Source organism: Strigops habroptila, chromosome 10 (assembly GCF_004027225.2).
Source record: "Strigops habroptila isolate Jane chromosome 10, bStrHab1.2.pri, whole genome shotgun sequence".
Classification (NCBI taxonomy): Eukaryota; Metazoa; Chordata; class Aves; order Psittaciformes; family Psittacidae; genus Strigops; species Strigops habroptila.
Window position 1 is genome coordinate 25,048,575 of NC_046359.1, and position 20,431 is coordinate 25,069,005.

The 20,431-nt window shown below is 37.1% G+C and overlaps 1 protein-coding gene across 5 annotated transcripts in view; it reads left to right on the top strand.

Annotated features, from left to right (window-relative positions):
• ZFAND3 (zinc finger AN1-type containing 3) overlaps positions 1-20,431 on the top strand; it is a 142,255-nt gene that overhangs the window by 75,293 nt on the left and 46,531 nt on the right. For all 5 annotated transcript variants that reach the window (XM_030499217.1, XM_030499218.1, XM_030499219.1 and 2 more), the window contains one exon: positions 14,848-15,027. In XM_030499217.1, coding sequence (XP_030355077.1) covers positions 14,848-15,027 — 180 coding nt within the window. The remainder of the gene's footprint in view (positions 1-14,847; positions 15,028-20,431) is intronic.

Consider the following 20,431-nt stretch of genomic DNA (forward strand, 5'->3'; position numbering starts at 1 on the left):
TCATATTAAATAATTCTTGGCACTAAGTTCTTCACACAGTATACTCCTAACTATATTCTTTCTTTGCTGATTTTCTGTTCTTTCCTGAGTTCCATTTTTTTACAGCATTGCTTGCTCTCTTCAAACTATTTTCTGTGCACAAGTGAACAATTCCTAAATAATTAATGAAATCGAATAAAGGAATGTCTGTACAGAACCAGCCAAAGCTATGACTAGCCAGCACCCTGTCCATCAGTAGTGGCCAAGAGTGCAAGACTAAGAAAACAGGGCAAACTGTTCTCAAAACTTCTAAAAATACTCACCAAAAAAACCCTTCCTCAATTTGAAACGAATGTAAGCTGCCTGACTTTCTCATGCATCGCCAGCATGAAATCGGGCAAGTGGCTTAATTTTCTTCATACACAGCTTTTTCCTATCTCTAAAGGCAGTTGGATACCCTTACAAAGTGGTTATGAAAATGTAGCTAACAGCACTCAGTGTATTGGCAAATAATGAAAAGATTGTTCAACAGTAAATACAAACTTTACCTTTAGACATGTAACATAAGGCATTTTTCATTCTAAATGGTGTACAGTACATTATAAAGCAGCTTGAAATAATCCAGTTGAACATACTACAAAAGCTTGGATTTCATCTGTCACTGCGGCCACCATGGTCTCTTTTGGGGAGCTGATTTATTTTTCTTTGTTTTTTAAAAGTACTTTCAAGGATGCAAATTTAAATCTACTATTTAAAGCAGCATCACAACGAGAACTTGGTTTGGTGGTGATTTAATAAAGCAGAATTAGACTCTGGACAGAGTAGGCAAAGCAGAAGTAGCACGGCTGTTAGTGTAAATGTCTGCAAAATATAAAAAATGAGTTTTCTTCCTAAAATTAAATACAAGGTATTAAAATCTCGTAATTGAAAGCTGAGCTTCTATAATCACCCTGTTTATCCCAGATGCAATTGACATGTTCTAATGTAGCCTGGGGAGCTTGGAAATGAAGGAATAACCAGGAAGCCAGACCAGTGTTGCTGTCAAGGTTGAATTATGTTCTATACTGGAGGAGATTGTAGACTGAAGTCCCAGAGTGTGTTGAAGAGGTCACAAATTAATTAGCAAGAGAGTATGCTGATGGAATTGAATACCTGGGTTTCGTATCAGAATGTTTGTGATGCTAACGTCTTCTTAGTCATTGCTGAATTTGGCAGGGAGAAGATAAGGCATAACCAGGAATGCTTTTGAGTCTGTGAAATCAAGTGCAGGAGATCTGCAGAAGGCTTGCCTTTATGAAACAAGATTTAAGAATCAAATGTCGATTTCCTGTGGAGTATCAGTGCAGTTAGCATGCAAGTCTACAAATTAATTTCTAAGTTAAAATCTTGGAGAAAACATGCACCAACTCGGAAAAAACCCTCAAACATTAGGCTGCGGATTGATGTCATCACTTGAATACCTTCATTTTACTTCCGTTTTCAGTTGCTGGGAATCTTAATGTATTAATGTTTACAGAAATCTTGGACAAGTAACAGAAAAATAAATGTTCCCTGAAGTTCACTTTTAGAATATCTAGTGCAGCCCATTTTTATTTAAAGAAGTATGTAGAACATCTTTTTGTGTGTAAATAGTGTTTTGAGAGATAATCCAACCCATAGTATGAATAAAAGTAATGGTTCTTTTCCATATAGGAGGGGGGAAAAAAAATTATTTTTCTTCCATTATGACCTGCACTAAATACTTCTTTTTTGAAGTTTAGTTTATATCTAGGCATAAAAATATATCTGGTGTCATATCTGTCACTATGGTCCTACTGTATGATTATGAGAGTAAAATCCATCCTTCAGAAGAGCAGCTTCTGAAGTTGTTTGCCTCAGAGATATTTTAATCTGCAGACAATTCAGCAGCATTAAAATGTTACCTTAGAACATTTTAGATAAGGAAGAACAGTGGAAAGTCAGCCACAGAGTATTACCTCTTAGATTTACTGTCGCTATTTCCAAGCAAAAAAAAAAAAATAGGGAAAATTTTACTCCCCATTTTTTTTACTAGATATATTTCTGCTTCTCCAGCAAGATCAGATTTACCATTGGAGAGTCTCCTGATAAAAGCTCCCATTTAACATTCATATATTGGAAAACTTACGGACTTTAATTAGAAATAGCCAATGCAATGGGTGACAGATTTCTTTTCATGAAGACTGGAGTTGATGTACCCTGTGTTTGACCTGATACACAGAGGAAAATGTAATGCTCTCTTTTTCGTCTGTATTACTATTTGCTATTGATCTGAATCTTTCATGTATTAGCAGTTTAGCTCCAGAGGAAGCTCATAATTCTCTTTTTTCAAACATAAGGGGTTTGTTTTTATTCCTTACTTGTGCAGAATAGGTGGAACCATTGTAAAGGAAGATGGCTGGGTTACCAGGTATGGTTTTTTTACACGTATATCTGAGTTGCCCACTGTGGTCAACAGAGACAAGTATTTGAAGAGAGTGATTTAGGCACTTGATATTGCAGTAGTTTCTCTCTTCGTGTAGGCACTCTGAATCTTTTTCCAGAAGTGTCTGCCTCTATCCACTCACACTTGTGCACAAATAGATGCTTGCAGTTAGTTGGCACCACTCTTTCGTCTTTTAGGAAACTGTGCTACTGATTATTCCCACTAATTTATGCCGCGGAATTTAGCAAAGGTGAAATGACATCAGTCTTGCTTCTGCAACTCTCTTTTTCTCCTATTTAATTTATATGTCTTTCAAGTTTGATGATTTGCTGAACTGATTCATGTGACATAGCAAGGTGGTGCCACTTCTCACACTTTTTTTCTCTCTCCCTACTGAAGAATGTAGAAGCAGTTTCTGGTTTAGAAGAAAATTCTGTAATGGTCCCTTGTCATATGGAAGATGAGCGTTTTTGTTGTCTTTGTGTTAGAGGTTGGAAAGAGAGGATAAAGGGCAGGGGTTTTGTTGATTGCTTGGCATGGAAATGATGGATTAGTTACCAATTTGCTTCTGTTAAATAGATAATCAAATTTGCCATAGCAATGATTAGTCTAAATAAATAACAAGAGACTTTTCAAAGTGTCTTTACAGAAAGAAAGAAGCTTGTTCCCTCTTGATGATGATTAAATAGAATAAAAATCGATGTGCAGGGAAAAAAGTTTTTTGGAAAATGCAATATAATAGAACACCTCCCTCTGGTGGCAGACATTACAGAGTTTAGTTTGCTGTATCACACACTGAAGTGGAAGCTTCATGGTGGGGGATGCCTCTCCGATTGCTCCTGGAGAACTAGTAGAACTGTTTTTAAAGAGAATTAAATTGCATACAGGGTTTCCTGCCACTGTAGCTGTTTGATTATGATGGGGAAGGTTTGGCTGCTTGACCCAGTTTATTCTGAGTTTGTCAGTTAATTAAATTTTTCTGCTAGCCTCCCATCTTGCTGCAGGGATAGCTTGCATTTTATTATTTTTGCTGGGCTGTAAGGATCGGCTCTATGTATGTTTGTGCTTTAAGCAGGGAGACAGAACCATGTGCATGAAACAGCTAATAGCTTCTAGCAGTCATTTGGCTCTTTCTGAAAATGTATTCATCCTTTAGTTTATTCATATTTAGCTGTCTGATCTGAATTTTACATGCCAGTCCTCAGTTAAGTTTCCAAATGCCTGTAATTACTTGTACTTGAAACACAATTAGCCACTCTTAACTGAAGGAGAGAGGTTATTGTTAACTGTTTATCTTGTAGTTTATTAATGCCGAGAAACAGATAATTTCTAAGATTTTCTTTCAAAGCTTTTCAGGCATGGGTTCAATCTATCAATCTATAGAATGTGAGCCCCTGAAGAGGCTATATAATTGTTATTTCTAGCTCTGTCTAGGCATAGCAAAGAATGCTTGAAAAAATGCTTTCAAACGCTACTTGAAAGCATATTTTAGTTCCTTGCTTTTCATGGCCATTGCATTTCAGAAAGTGTAACAAACTAGCTGAATGTGTGAGAATAACATTTTTCATCCTTCTTTTCCTTTGTGTTTAGTAAGCATTTTAGGATTTTTTTTCCTGTTGTTCTTTCACAGCATAACGAGAACATCCTCTTCTCCCCCCAGCCCAAGTTGAAAACTCAAAATAGCTTTTGTTTCTTTTGTATGTCATTAATAGAAGAACCTGTGAAACCTTGTAAGTCTTCTCTAAGGCTGTAGATGAAAAGCAAAAAAGCTGAGGCCTTTCCATGAGTAGGAGTCCTAATTCTATGGCCATGACACTGTTAAAACTCCCAGAAACAAAACTTGGAACATAGAGGACTGGCCACAGAATCTGTTTTCATGTGCAGGATCCAAACATTTCCAGCATTTGATTAATGTATTGTTCAAGGTTGGCGTATCACTGCTTTGATTTGGGAATTTATGCTTTGCTAGTGAAAACTCCTATTTAAGGGATTCCAGAGCCATTATGCCCAATAACAATAATTTGCTACCCAGAGCTCTGGAAACAGCACTGCCAAAAGATTAAATTTTTTCATCTCCAGTAACTGGCAGTGGTAGCACAAGAAGTCTGATCATTTCAGATCACAAATCATGGATGTAACAAGCAAAAGGATCATGTTCTTCTCATGCTTTTTTGTTTATTGCACTTTATTTCCATGTTAAGACATAGATATGAGTATGTGTTGTAGCCAGTTTCAGCAGTGATCCCACAGCACTGCCAGGCAGAAGGATCACTTCATCATCATAAGAGATACTTTAAGTTCATGTGTATTTGTGGTATATGTGAATGGAGAAGTACATTTATCTGTCTTTTCCAGTGGGAGGGGGGGGGGGACAGGAATGAGTCATTCTCAGGAGAGCAGTTTTTCCTTTTTTTTTTTTTTTTCTTTTTTTTTTTTTCCCTAAACTTCACTTAATATAAAGAAACGAGAGAAGCATCTAAATACTGAAATAGTATTTGTAAGAAAAAACACAAAAAAGAAAATCAATAAGCTTTGGATATGCACTCACTAGATGACTTATTTTTGCAGCCATTTTGTACTGATTTCAAATTTTGAGATGTGCTCCAGCTGTTTTCTTTGGGATGAATTGGCTAATAATGAAAATGTGTGTTGTCATTGACTTGAATTCAACATTTCTACTACCTTCTTGCAGAAAACAATTTTAATAAATAGAAGTAAAATAAGTTGTTTTTATTAACTCAAAACTTCAGCATGTTTGTTGCTCTGAGAGAGGCCTAAGCAATGTTTATTTTATGTAGGCAGTTCTTTGGTATCTGCGTGTCTTCATAGTTTTTTTCCTAGAAGACTGGAAAAGAAATACATGTATTGTAAGCTTGTTGAAAATAAGCAAGGGGTGCTTAAGTTGGGGTTGGCCGTGTTGTTCCATAGTCAGAATTTAATGTAACGCAGTAGTTTGCAGCATCTGCACCTAGTGAGAGTTTGCTGTTTTTGACCTTTTGGATTCATAAATCTGCATCAACTTTCTTTTCCTTGGTCATTGAATGTCTGCAGTTTTTTTGTTGTCAGGTTGAACACTGCTCTTGTATTTCGGTACGATTACAGAATAGGATGGAGGGGATGGTAAGTGGGAAACTACAGCTACTCCACTAAGCTCCTGGACTCCTTTGGGAAGCTAGTAAAATGTGGAGCTTGAAGCTAAGGCACAAAGGTGCCTTCCAGTGTTTCCAGTGAGCTTTTTCACTTGTGTGATTAAAGCATGACTTGGGTTTTTTCATGTTACTGTAGATTATTAAGGTCACAAATTGCTCGTATAAACTCCAAGCATTGCAAAGCTTTTGCCCCACGACAGGACTGTCGGAGTTTCCTCTCCATGTTCTTTTCTACCTACTGCATATGAAAGGCAGATATTTATTACAACACGAATAAATTCCAGTAGGGTTGAGAAGAGTGGGAAGAAGCTCACCCCATATACTTCACTTCACCATTCATTGTGTTGGTGGTAAAACCTAAATAGTGATAAAATACTATTTAAAATTCCTCACAGACACGTTTCAAAGGGTGGGTTGTGTGTGGGGAAGTGAGGCCAGGAAATGAAAATGCCTCCTCTCCCTTCTCTTCCAGAATGGTTTCTAGCTCTGCCTCTGGGCTGAGGAGACTGGGGGAAAGAATCTGATAAATGAGTAATTCTGACGGATGTTTTGAGAGTTTTGGTAATTGCAGTTATTAAGGTGCCTTAACTGGAGATGAGGGAAAGGGCACTGATGAGGGGTTTGTGGGTTAGTACTAGGAAGGCTTAATTTACCATCGAGGCCTTTTATCCCTTGTGAACATCCTGACAATTTATAGTATAGCCAAATATTTAGGAGTACTGCGACTATAAATGTGACTATTATTGACAGAAAATGAGGCAAATGTTCACTTTAATTGGAACCGCATAAATTAAATTGAAGGAATTAATTAAAAAATAATAGACATGCGTTTTGAAATTGAAGGGTTCTCTCTAGGTATTGGAAAGGGCATGATAAGGTGACTTAAAAGATAGCTCCAGTACAAGAAAGGCTAATTGAAACATTTCTTTTATTAAAGTAATATTAGTTCCTATGTGCCTGGTGAATGAAGTGTCCAGAATAAATATGAATGGTAATTAAATTCTATTTCTGTCAGTTACAGTCCCGTTTTGAAGATCTCTCATTTATTACAAAAGCACCCCAAAGTTCACTTCATTAGTTTACTTCATATGACTCACTGCTGTTGCAAAGTGCTTTGTTTATGGGTTTATGGATCAGATTCTTATTAAAACGAATGTTTCTTCCCCTTTAGAAGCATAGATTTTGATGTATCATCACTCTGTGAACTTAACTTGAAGTGGGACATATATTACTCTGATTTCATAAAGGGATACTACTACTAAAAGAATTCTAGAGATAAAGACACAGAAATTTAGGGGAGTGATAAAGCTGTGGGGATTTTGTAGGTTGTGTGCTGCTCTTAGTCAATTTTAAACTTACATTTTTTAGTATTTTCTAGAATTTCATATTGTCTGGTTTTAAATGCTCATGTTACACGTTTTCCAAGGCATCTTTAGAAAATAAATTCTGTAAATCACAGCTGCTTAGGTTGTTTTCCCCAGGTACTTTTTTTAAAACTCTCCTGTATATAATTCTATCTCCACCGTTGTGTTACCTTCAGGTCATGTTAAATGATTGTTCTCTGTAAGTGCCAAATGGATCCTTCAAATGGCTGCAGCCAGTTGATTTACAGACTAATTCCATAACTCTACATCAGTTTACTTTTCCTGGTTGTTGGGTGCTGGGGTTTCTTGTTTCTTGCTGGAGTTGGTCAAGTTATTGTTGCTGCCATCTTTTGCAGTGGTGGCATGTAAGAGCCCATGGCAAGCTGCCCACTCGGTTGGTGTTTTACTAATAGTCTATTTTGGTAGATGTTCTTCCTAATAAATTCTCATTCCACGTATCACTGAAAACCATAATCTTTCTTGTAGTCATGATTAAGGAGTGGTTGCTTTGTTTTCCACAGTTTGTTTAAAGTTCACGCTTTCCCTTTGGGTTGGATTATTACCAACATCGTTTAGTAACAATTCCAGAATCCATACAATCTCAATTAGTTGGATAATAAATTGTCTTAATTTCGTAGTTCCACTGTCAGATGCAGGTGCTGTATAGCTAGCCCCTCATTGGTTTTAGGTTTTGCAATGTAATAGTACCTTTATATAGTGCTTTCTCACAGTACATGCTCTGTAAATGAATTCAAGTAAGAATGTTAGCTGCAGACTTCAGGGATTCTGTAACAGGAAATTTAAGGTGAATTGTTAAAATAGTAGTTTACTCTTCACCGTTTCAGTACTCTGGATCCTGTGATGACAGGCAATAGTATTCTTCTTCATGTTGGTGTGTTTTATGGAATAGTGAAATCTTAGTTCACATAATGTAAGCATGCTTTGTAAAGTAACAATAGGAAATGTGACACAAGGGTTTTTAAAATGTTATTTACAGGGATTTTCAGTGGCCTTGTTCCTGGTCAGTACTGAAATAGCTGCAGCAAGCAAATTGCTATTACCAGACAAATCAAGGAGTGTTTGTTCTGTGGGGAAGCTGCTCTCAGAGGGTCATTTACTTTTGTAGATGGTGAAATTCAGGATTTCACAACTATGTTGTAGGTTGTGGGATCACATGCTGTAAAAATGGCTTTTTTTTTTTTTTTTGCTTGTTTCATGGCAGTCATGTAAAGTGTTATAAACCTGGTTAATACAGTTACTGTAGATTCTTCTTCTCACTTTTATACAAAACTGCAATTCTTTTCCTTAAATATTTCTGCATCATGCTAAATAATAGGCAAAATCTGGTAGTTAAATCTGGAGCTTCCTGTGTCATTTTGGGGGAGAATCATTTTATAGAGCCAGGAGAAAGAAGGCCTAGTACGGAATGGCACCTTTAAGCAAGAGGTGCCTGATTTTTGAGAGAAGAACACAGTGTCATCGGACTTCCTGGGAAAAAAACCCAAACCAAACCGAAACAAACACAAAAACCAACCAACAAACAAACGCACACCCCTCCACCCCAAAAAACCCTCCAGAAGACTTGATTATGTTAAACATCCCAGTAATTTTACAAATACGACAGCTTATTATGTAACTTGATCCTAATTCCTGAATGATAAATACATGTATCTGCAGCTGTGTTCTCACTGTCTGTTTACCACCCTTGCAGATCCATCTTTTTTATTTTTGATATTTCACTTACCCTTTTTCTAGTATTTTTTATGCTTATTTGAAAAGCAAGTGAAAAATGTGTTATATGAAAAGTTCAGTATTTGTCACATACAAATACAGTATTATTTGAAATTTATTAATAACATGTTGCCATGTAAAAAGTATAGCAGTCATGAAGACTAAACCTAAAAGTCTCACTTCAGTTTTTCTTCAGGAGAAAAAAAAAAAGAAATGAAAAAGTTGTATTTATGACTAAAACCCCTAAGAGCTTTCCTGTACCACATGTGCTAACAATTCTAAATATATTTCAGTTATATAGAAAAATTGTCTTGCTAATATTTTTGCTGGTTTGATAATCCTCCCTGTACTTTGTGCTTAACTGTGAAGGTGAGAGCCCTGATACCTCATACAGCAATATACTGCAACAGTTATTTCGTTTTCTCCAGTCTGATTTTCATTTCATTCACTTATTGTTGCCTTTATTATTATGGATGTATTAAGAAATATCTTTTTATATATGTGTGTATGTTATATATTGTTTATGTATTTATAAATATTGTTTTGTACAGTACTTACCTCTGATTCCGTTTTATGACTTTGGTTGTCATCTTCTAATACAAATGCCTGTGCAAATCCTACAGTGCATTCCCCTCAGGGCAGGAGATCTGTGTTTATTCTTTAAGTGAGCTAATGCATCTTTCTGTGTATTTAAAAAGGGGGAAAAAAAAAAATCTTCTCAAGTGGAGTTTTATTGCCAGTCTGCTATTGGAGCTTTAGATGGCATTCAGATAGCTACTTAAAGGAAAGGTTTTGTCTATTTCCTACGAATTTATTGTGCAAAAATGTAGTTATATATGAGTGACACTTGAAATGCTTTCAGTAAGCTATGAACCAGAAAAGTCCACTGAAGAGTTCTCCGTAAGTAAGTAAATAAAATCTTTGCAACTGGCAGAACTATTCCATGCTCATATATGAACAGTTTTTCCAGGCACATGATGGAAAAAAAATAAAATGATGCAGTAAGTTAATGTAAACATTTCACTGTAGCTGTTTCAATGTCATAGTATTTGTGTTACTTCCCATAGTGTACTTTCAAAATGCAATTTCTCTTAAGTATGGATGTTTTCTGATCAGACTAGAGTAAGGTAAAAGTCTATTGTGTACGTTGGGATACTAATGGACTAGTAGACATTTGATGGAACACTAACACATTTATGCTTTATAGAAGAACAAGATGCTTTGGTAATAAAACCCACACATATTGCACATTCGATGCATGTAAGAAGCAAACACTCTCCAAATAACTTTTTTGCTAGCTCACACTGCTAAGTTATGGGAGCTAAAGGACTGAAGAATAAAGAAGTGGTGTAATATTGCCTATCAACCCAAATAATTACATTAAAGACTCTAGTATTTTCCTCTTAGCATGCTGTTTACTCTGATGCTTCTTGGAACATCCATAATTTATTTGAATGAACCCATTTCTTATTAATGAAAACATCTGTTGTAGACCAGAGAATTGGAAGTATTTGTAACCTTGACCCTTAAAATAAGCCAAAAGGAGAGCTTATGTTAAGGTCCTTTGGGTGTTTCATAAATTTTATGATTTATGATAGCATAGCATGAGTGCAAATGAGAAGACTCGGGCTTACTATTGAGTCATTTCATGTAATATTTTGACATGCCTGTCATTTTCAGAGTAAAATGCTTTACGACGTGGTGATATTGCTCATATTCGCCTTTACCTCAAGTTTTAACTGACTGTAGTCACAGAAGTTACCAGAAGCTGAAGGGTTATTCCCTGCTTTTAGTTACATACCCCTTACAGTCAAGCAAAAGCTGAGGACTCAGTATTTCCTTAGGTATTTTTTTGTTTGGTTGTTTGTTGGGTTTTGTGTCACAGAATTGGGAGTATTTTAGGTGATGAAGGAGGTTGGATGTTCTAAATATTTGTTAGTTTGATCTTGGGGTAATGGGTGAAATCCATCATACCAGGTAGATGGGCTCTTTCTGGTTGCTTCCCATAACCTGGTAACAGTAACTGGAGAAACATACTAGGGAATTCTAGTCCTGTGCAGAAGACATGATTTCATGTATCACCTCTGGTTTTAAGGGTTAGAATCAGAAGCTGTAAAGGCAGTGGCTTTCATTATAATGTTATTTTATGAATAAAAATGGACAGAAGATTGCCTTGCAAAAGAACTTGTCTTCAGAAGTCTGGAAACAAATCTGGCTTCTTGCCTGCCTTTTAGTGTAAACTATTTTAGTTCATTGTATACCTAGAATATGAAATGTTTGTATCATGTCTGTACATGCACATTGTCATTGTTTGGTTTACAAAGAAATCCTAAGCAACAAAAGAAAAACAACACACTATTAACATATAGTGCATGAGAGCCCTGCTTGAGATTTTCTGCTCCTGCTCAGCTAGTTGAGATGCTGGGTGCAGCTCTGAAACTCGACAAAGCAAAAGGATTTTGGAGCTAGAAGACTGGCAACTTCTCTACCATGTAGTCATAACTTGTTGTGTTTCCTGCATTTTATTGACAGATCTTTCCTTCTGTTATTCTCCCATGCGGGAAATGGCTAATTAACACATCTTATTCTGGTGCTGGCTCTGCCTTGTAACTAACACCAGGATACCTTGCACTTAAAAATAAAAACAACCACCACAACCACAGAGAAACCCCAAACACCAAAACCAAACTGAAGGCACTGGGGAAAAGGAGAGGATGTTGAGAAGAAAAAGAAAACGTATCTTCTAACAAATGGAGAAAGTTTGTTTCCACTAAACCTGTGACCAGTTGAAGTTTCTGTAAAAAGTTACAACGCTGAGTTTCATTAACTAGAGAAGAGGAATGTGGATTTGGTGGACTTACAGTTAGTCATTGTGCATTTTGGCGCAGATTTTGCCAGCATAGTGGAAGTCTCAATAAAAATAATATAAAAAAGTGTTTTGCATGCATTTCTAGTTAAATAGAAACTTCTGGACATGGTGATTAATGCCTTGCCAACTCTTGTTCTGTTTTTTCCTTGTTGAGACTATTAGGAGAGGTCATTGTTCTGTCACCAGAATTACATTCTGATTTTAATCAGAATAAAGTCTCCCCTTCAGAACTTGTTAGGATCTTACCTGTATTGTGTGTATATTTTTGTTTTATTTAAGAGTTAAGGCATAACTGGATTTATTCAGCCACAGCTCTCCTGTAATTGTTGATACCTTTTATTGTGCTCGGGGGGAGATCAAGTTGATCTGCAAGTTATTTCTGTTAATGAGAGTTCTGGTTAACAGCCGCCAAATGCAATCTACCAATATGCAGCGGAAATATAACATAGCTGATCGAGTCGTTGGATCTGTATTTGTACTAGGTAAATACTGGACCATGAATTACGAAGCAATGTTTTAGAAACCTGTTGATAATTTAGCTCAAGTTTGTTATATAAACTATGTTACTGTATTGCTGTTGACACCACATTGCTGAGGCAACTGTTAATAATTTGCTGTAGTGTAAGTAAGTCCTACAACTTCAGTTATGGTTAGTCGGTCTCATGTGCTTGAGATCGGCAGTCGCAACACTTGTCCTCAAGTACTTACGTCTGCAGTGAAAAAGTGGTTAAAAAGTGGATCCAGGAGATGTTCTCAGGTTCCACACAACTGAGCAGACTGTGGCTTTTGTGAAAGTTAATTGATTTGTAGTCTAAGTAAAAGCAAGTTCTGACCATGAGGTCCTGTATTCATGAAGGCAGACAGCTTCCTTGGTGGATTTTGCTGCTGTGTGACAGCTCTGAAGTGTTTCACTAGTAAGCTTGTTGGGAAATGCTGTCGCTGAATGACCGTTTTTGACATGCTCTCTTTGAAGTTGGAGAATTTATCAATTTATTTAGGTTGCGAAGGTGAATAGTTTTTCAGGAAAAAAACAAAACCCAGCCCACCTTGGTCAACATGCTCTTATTAAACTTGCAGCTTTGGGAGACACTGTAGTACTGGTACTTACCACAGTGTTGTGAAAGGACTGTCAGGACTTATATAGGCCATTTTGTAAAAATATTTTACATTTCCCTGTAAATGCCCTTTGGCATTTACAGAGAATGGAGTGAGCAAGTGCAGCCTGAGTAAAGTATTTACAGCTATCTCAGCTGGCTGAGAATTTTAAACTTTGCTGAATCTTAATGGATTTCATAGTATCTATTGCTGTTCTGTAACTCTACACTTTAATGTATTTTATAGATTGCTCACAGTGTATAATATTGAGCATAACCATTATTTTTGCTCTGCTCCTTGAAGATGGAGTTGCTCCAAGTTCTGATACGTGCACACAATACAGCTATTCTTCTGTGAACTGCCTTGGATGCAATCTCATGTAAAAAAAAGATTTAGCCACCTTATATCAGCAAGCAACCTGCACGATTGTAATCTGTATTCCGTACTGGTTGTTTATAGACTGGTGGTTCCCAAAATGCCTCCAGCTGTGAGCTCCCCATCTGTCAGGACTGCGGCCGTGGTACACGCATGAAGAGTTGGGTATCTTCTGGGGTGGTGGCTCCAGTTATAATCACTGCAGCTGTCTGGCTGTGGCTGGTGCAGAATGCCAAGTGCTTGAAGCTTTCTTGATTCAGTAATGCAGTAATAATATCCAGGAGCCCAGCCTGGTTGAGACTTTGTTGATAACTAGTGAGGCCTGAGTAGGACATTTTCCTGGGTCCAGTAGCTCATCCCTGACAAAAAGCATTCCACCAGCTTTTCAGCACTGTGTTGTGGAGGTGGATGATTTCCTGTTGCCGCCACCTTCCTTCTGGCTTTGAGCTTGTTTCTCTCCAAGCTGGACTTCTGGCTGACTCTTCACAGCAAAAGTTATGGCTTAATTTCTCTGGCAGATAACTTAAATCCTTAATCAACTTTTAGGGACTGTTTGGCTGCAATGCTTTCCAAGCCCAGTGAGTCATGTTGGTGACCCATGCTTCTAACACATCATTATCTGTAAATATTTATGGACTCCTCTGTTTTCATCTCTGTCATGACATAATAATGAGCAACCGAATACTCATTTATGTATGTGTTTGTGTAATGGATAAATTCTGCCTTTGTATGCCACTTTTTTAAAAAAAAATGTGTTTAGGAACACGAAGAGGTGATGATGTCTCTCATCTTCATCTGTCTTTTTAAAAGGAAGAGGTTCCTTTGCATTGCAAGAGTAGCTGGATGTTAAGCAGAACAAGATCCACTTGACTGGAATCAGTAGTGTAGCTGGTAGGAACTGAGACTAATGCTGTAGCAATCAGGTATCAGGACTGTGTGTTTGGGAAAAAAAAGCTCTCAAGGGAGGATTTGCACTTAAAAAGGAAAAGAGTATATCCCCTCAAACCTGAGTCTGCTTGGGAGGCAAGGTAAGCCTGAGCATGGCAGCTGTCAGGGTTGTGGAATTTGGACTACTGGAGCAGTGTGGAGACCTAGTGTTACTTGGCACTTGCTGTCCAAAAAGAAAAAACTTTGAAGCCAAATCATTTGTACATAGCTTTAGTGTATTGTAGTGATTTACTTCCCATGTTTAATTCTATGGTCATAGATCAATAAGCAGCTTTTAATACCCATGTTGGAGTAAGTGAAAAAAAGAGGAAGGAGGAACACCACCAAACCCCCACCGAACAAGTGATGCACAGGCAACCCCTCGCCAGCTCCCCCATGCTAACCCAGAACCATAGCTGTCTGCAGTAGCTTCGCCAAAACTGTTACTGATGTGGTTTATATAACATCAGGGAGAAGTATTGTGTTAAGAGAAGTGTAACGTTTCCTTATACTTGTATTTCATGCCTTGGTTCTTTCCGCATTGGATGTTTGCTCCTTTATGTATGTGTTTTGTGTAAACTGTTTTTAAAATGATGCCATGTGCTGTATACTGATGTATGCAGTGGTAAGCTCTGGACGCTCTTGAATGGCTGGGGAAACAAGACCTTTGTGTAGTTCTGAAAACATTTATTGTTCTTCAAGAACAAATAACTTTTTAAAGATATTTTAAATTTGAAGTAAAAACTTGAAGACTTGCTCTTTGTGTTGCATGAGAGATACAAATGATCAGAATGACGATACCTCTGGCAGTGTTTTGGGGTTATTTTTGTTATGCTGGGTTTTTTTTTTTTTGCAGTAAAGTTGGATGGTGAGATTGAGCAAGTGGGATGATGTATGAAATTTTGGTTTTGACAGATTTCCAGAAGAAACAGCCAGACGATGACTCTACTGCCAGCACAAGCAACAGCCAGTCAGATTTGTTCTCTGGAGAAACGAACAGTGACAACAGCAATACCTCTCTAACCACGCAGGCCGCTAACTCCAACCAGCAACTTTTGACAGAACTGAATGTAACTTCACCGAGCAAAGAGGAATGTAAGTGCGCAAGTCCTGAGTGACAGCAAAGGAGACATGAAGATTTTGCTTGGTTTCAGGCTTATGTTTCACTGACTCCCTTTGGAAGTCAGTGACCTGTCTTTTGGGGCAAAGTGAAAAGTTAGATGTTACTGACAAATTAGACATTCATGGCTTTAACCAAAGAACAAATTAAAAGGGGTCATGGGATTTTCTAACTAACTTTACAGCTGTTTGAACTGCAGTATAGAATTTTATTATGATTTTGAGGCACTCTCATTTTGAGAAACTCCTTCATACATTACCGGTAAATAAATACACATATTCTAGGATAAACACCAGTATCTTATGAAATTTGACTTTAAAACCTTATGTTTTTAAACTGTTGCAGTTGCACAAAGCACTGACTGTAATGCATATTTGTCCGCACTGCTGTTAGGTTATTTGCATAAAACTTGAGTTTCATGTGGCAATCCATCTCTTCTTTCATGACCCATCTTTCTTCTTTATTGAGCTGTCAGACAAAAATTCTCCCTGAAAGTAAGATGAGGTGTTAAAGATTAGCAAAACACAGTGAGATAAAGTTGTAATTTAGATTATTCTAAACCTCTGTGTAAATTCATTCAGTGTCTAATATATTGAGTTTTAAAATCTGCATTCTATAACTTAAGCTCAAATGTGTAATTTGTAGTTTCATTTTCCTCCAACTGTAGATTTATTTTAGAAGGTGCTCTATGGAGACAATCCCTCTTGAGCTGAGTTTACTTTACAGTGTGGCTGGTAAATAGACATACACATTGCAAGAAAAACAGGCTTATTTTTTTATTAGGAAATTTAAGAGAGCTACTCCGGTTCCTCAACACTGAGGCAACTGCTGGAAATAATGCTGACGAAGCACTAGGACTAAAAAATCTTTGATATGCTACACTTGTTGTGTTAACTATTTGCATAGATGGTTTTGCCAAGTTGCTGAAGCATTTATTCTCTTTTCAGGTATGTATATTTGCGTATATGTTTTTTTACTTACGCAGATTGGCTGTGGACAAATCACAGTGTCATTTTGGGGATTGTGGTAGTTTATTAGACTAAGGAAAATGTTAGGTTTTGCTATTGTTTTCTATCTGCATGTGAGAATATTGTCAGAAATGTAGCAAGGTTCAAATGTGAATGTCCTGGTACCAGCTCGTGTAATAAGAGTAAACTTACCATGTAACTTTTGTCTCTTCTTCACATGCACAGTTGCTGCTGACCACCCATCATCTCTTCCTTCTGTCCAGTACTTCTTCAGGGGAAACCTGTAGTTGGCCGTAAAAACAAGGCCTTAAAACAACCTTCCTAGAAAATTCAGTAAAACCTTGTGCTTCAAAAACATATTTGGGCCTTCACAGGGCAGGGGGCTTCAGCACCTCTGCTGGCTTATTAGCCAGGATCGACTTTTTGGTGTTACAGGTGCTGATGGGTCAGGTTTTCTGAAAGTTTGTTCAGTTAGGAATCCAGTTGCGTTGCAACGAAGTGTTTCCGTTGTGGATTAGAAGGACTTGAGCGTAAGTGGGAAGATGATTACAGGGATGGGAAAGAGGGAAAGAAGTTAAATAGTGTCCTTCATCCTGAATTGTTGCAAGCTTATGAACATACACTGAAGGTGATGGATAATAGGCAGCACAGCCTGCAGAGCATTTGAAAATATTACCTATAAAAAAAATTCTTTATGACTTCCTGCTGGGGTGATTGTAAGTGAAATACAGTGGAGAGATTTATTTACAGCTTGAGCTCTCTCTGTCTTCTCTCACGTCCCCACTACCTCTTTAATGAAGCTTAGTATCATTTATCAGAAATAATTATACACAGATGGAGCTTTTCTGATGGATAATGGCCTCAGCATGGAAGATTCTTTCCCGTAATGAAGAATACCCAAACCTTAAATGTCTTTTTGATTTTAATTTCAGGGTGTCTTTTTCTGTGCAATATTTATTTATCATGCAGCAAGTTCTATAAAGCATGCACTGCTCTTATTACAGCTGTGTTCTTCCAAGATTGATGTTTTGCAGTGCCATACAGTAATGTATAGCTACATGCTGTTCTGAATAGAATTGTGGTAATTCACCAGAAATCAATGTATGGGATCATTATGGTAATCCCTATCAAGGTGTGGAAAGATAGGAGTACTCAGGAAGGATTCTCATGGTGCATTCCACTTCCCTCTCTTCTCTCTCAAGCTTTTGAGAAGTCTCATGTGAAAGCTTTTGCTACAGTAGCGGAGTCCATAGGTTGCACAGATTGGACAGAATTGCAGCAAGTCATTTAAGCAATTAACAAATTCCATTCATGTTACGATAAGTGAATAGAACCATAGAAATCTCATGTGGTAAGATTCATATTCTGTCTCAGAGAAAGTGAGGGGGGTTTTGTACTCATTTTTAAGTTGCCATTTCTTTTTTTAACACAGAATGAAAGATAAGTTCCTTGGACTGAATTTTGCAGGTGTTCAGGTCAACAATATGCAAGTATTTCTGCTTGGTTTTGTTGCTGTTTTTTGATTTTTCTGAGACAGTTGCATTTGCATTCCCGGGTGTCTTTTATACACAACGAGATTGTAGTGACTTTCCACCTCCTGCCACCCTCAATTATGATCAGTCACCTACCCCAGTGACTGCCTTGCTGATTAGCATCTCTCCTCCTAGTAGGTGAACTACCTTGTTGGAGGTAGTTCTCAGTCTTACAATCAACAAAAATGTGTTAAATATTTATGCCCAGAGACAGTGATGCAAGCTTCAGGATTTACTGACTTATTTTACTTCTTCACATGTTTTCTTTTTATGACGTATTACTTATCATCAATTAAAAAAAAAAAAAATCCTGTTGCAGTTTAGGGGTGGGGGAATATTCTATGATTATTTATTTGTTTGTTTATTTATTTATTTTCTTTCCTGCCCCACATATACTTCTTAGTTGCTTTTTACTATCCAGAACCTTCAGGTCTTATCAGTTGCCGTAAGTTTTCTGAAATAAACTTTTGCAGAGGAGTATATTCATACTGCCATAGCCTCAGAAAGTCTAGATTTGCATGGATTTTAATGTTCTGTTTCTTAACAGATGGTTAAATCTGTCTAACTTTTGTTTTTCAGCTGCTTTATGTGCAGATATGTTTCTCTGTTCAAGTTCTTGTGTAGTTTTCCTCTATTCTAATTTTTCCCTTCCCTCACTCTCTTCCTTTAGGTGGTCCTAAGGGTAGTTATTTCAGTGTCAGTCAGCATATGAGCTGGTTGCTCTGCCAAAGATTTCCTTTTCTTATGGGGTGGGCATGGTTTTTGTTGATTTTTAACGGACAAGAGAAAGGGATTTGACGGTGGCCTCACTTCTCTCTCTCCCTACCTTCAGCAAACAGCAGTCTTATAAAAAATTAACTTATTAAGGAAGGTTTTATGTATTTTGGTAAAGAAAAGGTCACACTGCATATAGAATAATTTTGCTTAGTTTCAGGCCTTCATTGCTTTCTTTGGGGCTGTCACATTATTTTTCTGTCACTATATAAGTAGAGCTAAAGCTGACACTGTGCAGGTTTAAAACTAACTGCGGTGTTACGTGGCAGGAGAAATGTCAATGTGAACAACTCTGACTCTGGCATCTGGATCAGATTTGATATTTCGGTAGTTCTTAGCTTCAGTTGACAAGATTTTATTTTAATTATGTGCTTAACACTTCCCGGCCTCCTTGAATTAGCAAGAACCACAATTGAAAAATGACAAAGGGAATATCTGGCGTTTCCAGAACAGTGAAATGCTCTACATTTCTACATTGAAGTTTTTATGAGAAGGTACACAAAGATCTGAGATACAGCTGCAAATGTCAAAAAATACACTAGAGATTTCAGCCCAGGTCACTGACCATGCCTAACAGCCATGTGTGCTGAATTTCAAATACCCAAATATGAATTTTTAGGACTGAATTTCTGTAAATTTTGGCTAGCTGTTATATTATATACCCTCCAGAACTTGAACTGTTGCATGTCAAGTTAAGCGTTCAAAACATCATCAGTTTATTTCAAACATTTAGATTTGCAAGACAAGTTTGGAGAATGTTTTGAAATATTGTTTGTTTTATTGAGCATTTGTGTGTGCTGCAAGCACTGAAATAACCCCCAGTTATGAAGTTATGTTAGTGAAGTTACCTTATGTACATAAAGAGTGTATCTCTGCCTCAGATGTAGTACCAGGCTTTCGTAAAAGGTCTCTGGCAGAAAGGTGAGATATTTTTTTTCTACTGCACTTACTGGATGCTTATGCTCTGAATTTCTTGGCTTGTTGAAGCATGACTGTGTGAAAAGGCACATAAGACTATAGTACTAGAAAAGTAATGATTTTTTTTTTTTTTTCCCAGCCTTTGGAATAAACAAAGTTTTTGGGTTTTTTTTTTTTTTTTTCAACATATCCTTACGAAAAACAGGTAAACAAAGCGCTTTCTTTCTTTTCTTTCTTTCTTTTTTCTTGAACGGCCTTCTCTCTGACGCTATGCAAAAGGTTTTGTACTCATATATAATGACTTCACAGTTTTTGGTTTTTTGCCTGAGTCTGTCATCACAGTCAGAGATCGCAGCTTCCCTGGGTATGCTCTGAAAATACTTCAGATTCTGAATTATTGTTGTGATAATCCTTAATTGCGTTTTATGGCATTTAAGTAAGGATACTGATCTTTCAGTGATAGTTGCTCTTGGATGCTATCCATTGTATACTTCACTAAATGCCCTGGTTTGGAGAATTCGGTTGGTTATTGCAGTAGGAGTCAGTTTTGTACATCCTTTTTCCTTTTTTTCCTCCTTTTTTCCTTTTTTTCTCTTTTACTTTTTTCCTTCTCCTAATTCTGACTATGGGGAGCTCTCATACAGAATATACACCTGGCTGGTTTTTAGTATAACAGGCATCTTTAGATTTCTGTGCCACAGAATAAAAACTAGCTACCTTCTCAGGCTTTTTCTTTTATTAAGTTAGGTAATAGCAGAAGGTGGTTTATAACTTGAGGTATTTATTTTTAATTTCTTTTGGCCTTGTTTTCATTAGCTGCTATGTACAAATAGCCTTTTGTTACTCTTTTTGATGTTAACAGCAAGTCAGTTTTTCATTTGGATTATTATCAAACCTGGATTTTTCTTGAATATTCATCACAAAATACATATTTTTCTAAGTATTGATGCAAACACTTTTTCTCCGGCAATTTGCAAGTATACTTTCAAAGATAAAACCATTTTGTGGGCTGTGGGCTGTTTGAGTCATCTTTTGAGAAATGCCACTAATATTAGCTGCCAGTACAGAACATACAGGCAGTTAGAAATTTAAACAAAACAGTGTCTAGTAGAGTTGTCACCCTCATCATCTTTTATGGCATGAGGATCTTTTTGTAAATTTCAGTCTAATCCCTACAGCCCCAGTTT